Source organism: Zerene cesonia, chromosome 6, assembly GCF_012273895.1.
Source record: "Zerene cesonia ecotype Mississippi chromosome 6, Zerene_cesonia_1.1, whole genome shotgun sequence".
Lineage (NCBI taxonomy): Eukaryota > Metazoa > Arthropoda > Insecta > Lepidoptera > Pieridae > Zerene > Zerene cesonia.
The window spans coordinates 4947945-4955027 of NC_052107.1; the positions used below are offsets into that span (position 1 = coordinate 4947945).

General features: G+C 31.3%; 1 protein-coding gene across 1 annotated transcript; it reads right to left on the reverse strand.

Annotated features, from left to right (window-relative positions):
- Positions 1-834: 834 nt before the first annotated feature.
- Positions 835-6649, reverse strand: LOC119840552 (probable allantoicase). The gene is made up of 8 exons (XM_038367237.1): positions 6520-6649; positions 4658-4856; positions 4156-4236; positions 3712-3872; positions 3218-3374; positions 2487-2633; positions 2198-2379; positions 835-1411 (listed from the first exon to the last, which is right to left on the reverse strand). The coding sequence occupies exons 1-8, from the start codon at positions 6574-6576 to the stop codon at positions 1277-1279; spliced, it is 1119 nt and encodes a 372-aa protein (XP_038223165.1). The 5' UTR covers positions 6577-6649; the 3' UTR covers positions 835-1276.
- Positions 6650-7083: the final 434 nt, after the last annotated feature.

Consider the following 7083-nt stretch of genomic DNA (forward strand, 5'->3'; position numbering starts at 1 on the left):
ATTATTAATTATTTACAATGTTAATATCCATAGATTATTTTAAGACGTATGCCGGTACGAATGGACACAACCACTGGTTTCAAGAGTCCGACTAGCACTTAACCGATTTTTTTCATGTCGTAGCGGGCAACCGAGCCGAAGTCCTATGAGTTCCTTCACCATGATTTTAAAATCAGTTTAGCCGTTCCTAACATTACTGGTAACATTTATACTAACGTATTATACACTTCTTAGCCATACTTTGTACTACATGTATAGATCAGATACCGATATAATACAGAGATACATATGCTCCACAGCTGGGCATGTTGACGCCTAACCTAGTTTTAGCTAATTATAATTACGGCATGAATTAATCTGAAACACATGAGTTATGATGGAAGAGGTTCTATTATATAGCTGCACCATAGATTTACAATGTAATACGCTCTATTAGTTACCATGCAATTATTAGCCGCATCATTACAGTAATTCAAATCTATTCTGTTTACAGTTTGTCCATTCGCAAATTGACCTTGCAGAGATTGTAATAGAGTGCAATTTTATTCAAATATCTGTGGTTTGTAGCAATCAGTAAGAAGTTTTGTGTGGTTAATTATTTTAATTCTGAGTAACTTCATGTTGTCCTTTCTTTATCAAGTTGGTATAATTATATGCATTGGTTTTATTAGGACCAATTTCTTACTTTATTCAAAAATGTTATAAAATACACTTAACAAATTAACAACTTCAATAACTTAACTTTAATGTTTTATTATCAAATACAAGCACTATTTATGATCTACTAAATAAATAATTAGTTTTGTAGTCCTTAATGAAATAAAAACACATCAATATTTTTTCAGACATTTATTGCTAATAATACTTCATTTGGTTAATTCCGTGCATAATATAGTAATACAACAAATTGCGAGTGCACAATACATATATATTAAGTGCTACCTTAAATTAATTTATAATAAAACAAATTGAATTTAAATTAATAACAATAAATTATATACTAAATACATTATCATAAGCTTTGGTGTCGTATTTGTCTATTCTATATAAATATTGTATTTCGAACATATTTCAATGACAAATTCAATTCCTGGTAACGTTGTTTATAAAAATAAAAATAGATTTAATTTTAAAGAAGACTGTGCAGTCTCAACTATGACAGAGAATTTAATTATGTTTAAAAACAATTTCCCTTATATTTTGCCATACATTCTTGCTTGCATTGAAATAAATACGATTCAATAATACGGTTCGGTTTAAGATGTTTGTGAGGAAATCACATAATTTGGTTGGATTCCACGAATCCGTACATTCTGACTCTGCTCATACCACCATCAGGAGCGATAATGACGCGTACGTGGTTGATGGTGTCGGAGTCACAGTCAAACCAATGTTCCCTGTTTGCAGACAGCTGAAACAAAATATTTAGTTATAAGAGAACATTTAAAGTTTAAAGAAGCACTGGCTTTGTGATCGCTCAGATAATTTGTATCCAAAAAGTGATATTGAATACAATAGAACAGAGCTGAACGTTTTTTCAAGACACGATACTCTCACACACTCCATAATTATATAGAATATTTCGCGATCACCTCCCTTCCTTACCCTTTTCTTATGTATATCTAATTGTCGTGGAAAAATTATGATTTTCATCAATAAAAAACAATGGATAGATATAAAACATTCGATGAATATTCTCCTGCCTTCGCAATATATACTGGATAAAGTCAATAAGTTATAAGTAAAACTTAAACATCAAAATTTTTTAAAGTAATATTTGAATGGACAATAGATTAAAATCACTGACGTTAATAATGTTCCCAGTTTGACTAGTGAATAATTACAATTAACCAAATAAATCGCATGACCAATTTCAAATTGAGTTTTAGCCTCGGATCCATTGATCTTGATTTTTCACTTGATAAAGTTCTGTCTCGAGCTGTTTTCGAACGAGGATTGTTTTTCTAATAGTTTATGTATTTACGAGGTTAATATACCATCCTATCAAGGCACTGACTTTTTCAAAGAATTACGCCATCATTCGGTGAAAAAGACAATTTAGATAATTATTTAGTTAAGAATATTAATTAAGTTTCATTCGTTAAGAGGCTGTTTTCCTATTAGGTACGTTAATACATAATTATGAATAGATTTTATTCTTCATATATATATCTACGGAGCTTTATTTTATTCTCACCTTAACAGGACCTAGGATTGTCTTCCACGGAATGTCTTGAGAATCTTCCCATTCTTTGTTGCCAAGATTTACTCCTTCAAACCTAATAGTATCGGGATAATTTCCTTTGAACTGGGTTGTATCAGCACATATTTTCTTAACTCTGCCGGTAAAGCCTAGTTTGAAAACTGCATATTCGTTTCCTACAATGAAATAAAAACGACACATAGAAACAAGTGCATAACGCTTTAAATTCCTTTCAAATATATATTTGGGGTAATTTGAATTTGCATTAAATGTTAAAACTAACCTGGTGAGGTGATAGTTCCATTGTCATATGTAGTAATAACTTTAGGCCTATCCAGCCTACGTGCTGTCTCCCAACCATCAGCCATAGATAGACTTTTTTCTGGTTTTATCAAGTTCTTCGGGCTACTGAATTGTCCGTTTGAAAATCCTGAAAATAATGTTTTATTTAAACTTCTAACCAAAATTTGGCGTTCTTGATAACGGTAGTACTAATTTTACGAATAAAAATATTTATTAAACCCTTTCAAACGCTTGAATAGATTTAGATGAAGTTTCAACATAGCACTATTTGCCCTTTTTTCATTACAGAGCAATCTCACAAACAAAAACTATTTTAAAGCGAACCTTAACATTTCTTCCTTTCACAATTGCGAGAATAAGATATCGTTAGATCTCATCAATTAAGGCGGTTAAAGAAATGCAAGCGTATTTAATTACGACAAAGTCCTTAGAAAGATCTCGAAGCGGCGCTTTAACAAAGGAGCGCCTTAGCTTGCTGCCTGGGAAATTACAGCTATTCGTTTGGTTCATCCTGAAATGGAATTTGTGAATGCGATACCAGTTTGTGCACATCGTGCAGACCTCGATGGAATTCAGCAAGTTTTGGGAAATCGTTTGTATTTCCAAAACTTCCAAAACAATGGAGAAAACGGGGTAAACCAATTTTTGAGGCTTGGTTTTTGAGAAAACGAAAATTATTCTCATTATTTATGATTAAATCCAAAGACTTACCCAGTAGTTTACCGCCATTCAGCATTGATATTAAGTCTATTAACTGGTCGGGGGGTGGCACTGGTGGCATTGCATCACCGAATACGCTGAGCCTTGCTATTCCACCATCGGGGAAAATATTGATCCTTATATGTGTCCAGGCTTCATCGCTAAGCACCTGTTAAAAGTGGATGTTATAGGAATTTTAATACCTAATCTAATATCATATCTAAATCGAATCATTACTGTGGTTTTGCTAATGTTTTAATTTTGACGACAAAACATTCTCTTATAATTCGACGAACAAAAAATAACATGTCCATACCATACTTTATTTAATACAAAAACAACTCAGAAAATAAATGTTGTACCACAATTTACACCATATACATTTTATTATGTACAGAAAGTTTCAACGGAGTATATACGCAACTTCCCTCTAATGTGGAAATTGAATGCAACTATTGCGCAGAGTATTCATGAAGATAAGTTATACAGTTACCACAAGAACTTACCTTTTGATAGTTTCTGCGAGTCTCTTCATTACCAGGCTGTAACACGGTTAGCGGAACAATTTCTTCCCATGTGTCTGTACGAAGCTTTTGTATTTGTTTAAAATCATCTGCGGTCGCTCCAGTACCGAAACTGGCATTTCTTTTCGGTATTAAAGCTTCATCTGAAAATTTATTTATATGGTATTAACACTGCACAGTGGTAAGGTCGCTGATTTCACTATAGTATAATAGAATTAGACGACAACAATATATGTTGTCGTCTAATTCTTTCCATGTGTGTTTTCGTTTGTTATGTAAAGAGTTAAATAATGCTAAAATTTACTCCGTCTGAACGAACGATAAAAATTTATAAAATAATATTGTTTTTAATAAATGAAAAAAAACAGCAGTTACTTTTTCAGCCACGAAACTGATATATAAAGAGTTTTATACATTTTTTCTTACCTTCAGGTTTTAATACCGCAGCTTGTATGGAATATTTTGGCGCATAATTACCAACAAAAAACGCCGTGTCGATCAATAAACCTGAAACAAATTGTAATTCTAATTAATCGTCTGACATTATAATAATAATTATTTAATATGTAATTGGCGCTATGATAAAGGTAAATTGTAGTTTTTTTGAAAAATTAATTACGTTTCTCATTTAGAAATTTCTCATCAACAACATTACTTGCATTTAATTTAAAATCTTACGTAAATAACATACTTAATCACATATATTCTTCCTTGAACATTTTTGATATATTTTTTATATAAATACGAAATACTGGTGTAAATCACTCTCTATTACCAGACTTACCAATAAAAAAAAATTTCTCTAATACCCGCCAAATCAAGCAACTTTACAACTCTTTACAGTAGAAGAACTATATTGCGAGACTTGTTTTTTTTAGAAGTATTGTTGTTTATGGATTTATCAACGTACATTAAAACATTCACTAACCTTTAATAGAACAAATAGTAGCAAGCCTTATAATACACCAGTCGTGGCCAGCAACCCTTTTCCTCCTAGTTTCCCATCCATCCATATACTTCCCATATTCAGTGTACTTATCAGCTAAAAACACCGGTTCGGTGTTGAGTAACATATTATCGCATATTGCGAAGAAATCGTCGGTAGCGAATAGCACTTTAGCTCCAACCTGTGAACAATGATAATTGCTAGCTGAGTTTAATAACTTTTATTTCAGGATTATAATAAAACTAGCTGCGGCCCGCGGTTTCAGCCGCGTAATTCCGTATTCCGTAGGAATATCAAGATAAAAAGTTGCCTATATGTTATTCCAGTTGTCCAGCTGTCGTACGTACCAAATTTCATTGCAATCAGTACAGTAGTTTTTGCGTGAAAGAGCAACAAACACATACACATCCTTACAAAGTTTCGCATGTATAATATTAGTAGGATTTTAATTGACTTTCAATCCTAGTAAGTGTCGTGTGATTCGATGTAATTTAGCCAAGTATAGTGTACAAAAATTATAGACAAAACTGCATAACCGAAAAGAATAGCATATTAATACTTCATACAAATTTTTGGCTGCCATGCGTCACGATTCATCTTAATAATATAGTAGTCATTTGTTAATAGGCTGATAAAAGATAGTTTAAAAACACCGAAAAATACATACGCTTGCCATATTGTTTAGAAGATTAAAGGTAGCAGAACTTATTCACTTAATATTCTGCATCTACATAATAATAATTCCTTTTTAAAAATAACGTCGATTTCCGAACGTAAATCTAATGGTTTCACAATACCTACACATAAATATGTTATGTACGTATTTTCTTGTGTTTGATTTTACGCGAATATTATACATTTAGAAATTAAGGACATGGGGAGTCTCCCCGCGACCACACTCGCTGTAAAGTGTTCGAAACGTCGGGTTAATAATATAATGAATAAATCATGTTTAAAACCCGTTAAAAAGACTTTAATTTCTAAATTGTGTAAGTAATTAAAGAATGTGATTTGCTTCCCCTTCCTCCCAAACCCCACAGGTAGATGCAGGACTTCCCTAATTACTTTCATACAGAAAGTTCAAACAAACCCACGGGAATGCAGGTGCAGATTCTAGATGCAATTTAGGTCGACAACAAAAGACTAAATTGAACGTAATCTGCCTAACTAAATAAATTGTGAGAATTTTAGGTACTGAATGTGTTGTATTTTTTATCTATGTACATTAATTAATCCTAACATCTTAAATGAGTTATGAATAAATTTGTTTGAAATACTTATAATCTAGAATAAATAATCAATTAGCTTATCTAACGATATATAAATATTGTTTTAATATTTTATCTATGTTGATGAAAATAATTATTTGAGCAATGCCTATTTTTAAATTAATTGGAAAAGTAATAAGAAATTTCAAGTTTGCCTGATAAGTATTTAAATGAAAGTGGCAATCGTTATTCAAATTAAATATATACGAATTTATAGATGAGTTTGGTATGTAGTTATCAGGATCATATTACAGCTAACCTAGTGGGTATTATTATATTAATAATATATATAATTTAATTGTAGAAGAATATACTACTGTTAAATATGAAATTTGTACATTTTTCTCCAATAACATAAACAAATATAAATATAAATGTTTGAGAAAGAACAAATGAAATTCAGCTAATAATTGGTAAAGCTTTCGAAGATTACAGCTTGATATTAAAATATTCATATAATATTCAAATACTATCTAGAATTAAAAATGTTTAGTAAGTGAAAATATCTAGGATAAGAAATAGAAATAAAGCTACCAGCCCCATATGTTAGTAATATATATAAAAATGTTTACTCACATCTTCCTTAGCGTAATCATTGAGATTCGTAAACGCCGGCGGTTTCGAATCGATCATTATATCGCGTTTTAGTTACCTTTGAACTTCACTAGACAAAGTGTGTGAACGTAATGACGTTGCTGCATCAGACTCACTCCATTTATATACTAATTGTAACGATGGTAAAAAATTAATAGGATTACTATCCGCTTATCTAAAACCCAAATTTATTCAGCCTTCACTTATCTATGTAAAATAATTTCTTTTTGATGCATTTAGGTTGATATCGATGGGATATTTTTTGTTGTATTTAAACCCTATTTTATTATGTTTGTGTAAGAGGATATAACTTAATGATGATTATGTGACTTAATTATTTTTACCCGCCTGACCGGAGGAGTGTAATGTTTTTCGAGGGTTTATATTTATATTTATGTGATAATGAATGTCCATTTACTTGGTATTTATTCCCTACAGCCCAAACCTTTGGACGGATTTCAACATTTAAGGTGTAGTTGTAAAAAATAATTGTGATGAAGAAGACTGTTTTTGAGAACAGTTTTTCCTATGTCAAAGCGAGGATCT

What these genes read in the sequence shown, in the direction of transcription:
- LOC119840552 (XM_038367237.1), bottom strand. Translation starts at nt 6,576, where the DNA reads ATGATCGATTCGAAACCGCCGGCGTTTACGAATCTCAATGATTACGCT. An exon ending in ATGATTACGCTAAGGAAGAT is followed by an intron (nt 4,857 to 6,519) that starts GTGAGTAAACAT and finishes CATTGTTCACAG; the next exon opens with GTTGGAGCTAAAGTGCTATT. An exon ending in GAATGGCGGTAAACTACTGG is followed by an intron (nt 2,634 to 3,217) that starts GTAAGTCTTTGG and finishes CATTATTTTCAG; the next exon opens with GATTTTCAAACGGACAATTC.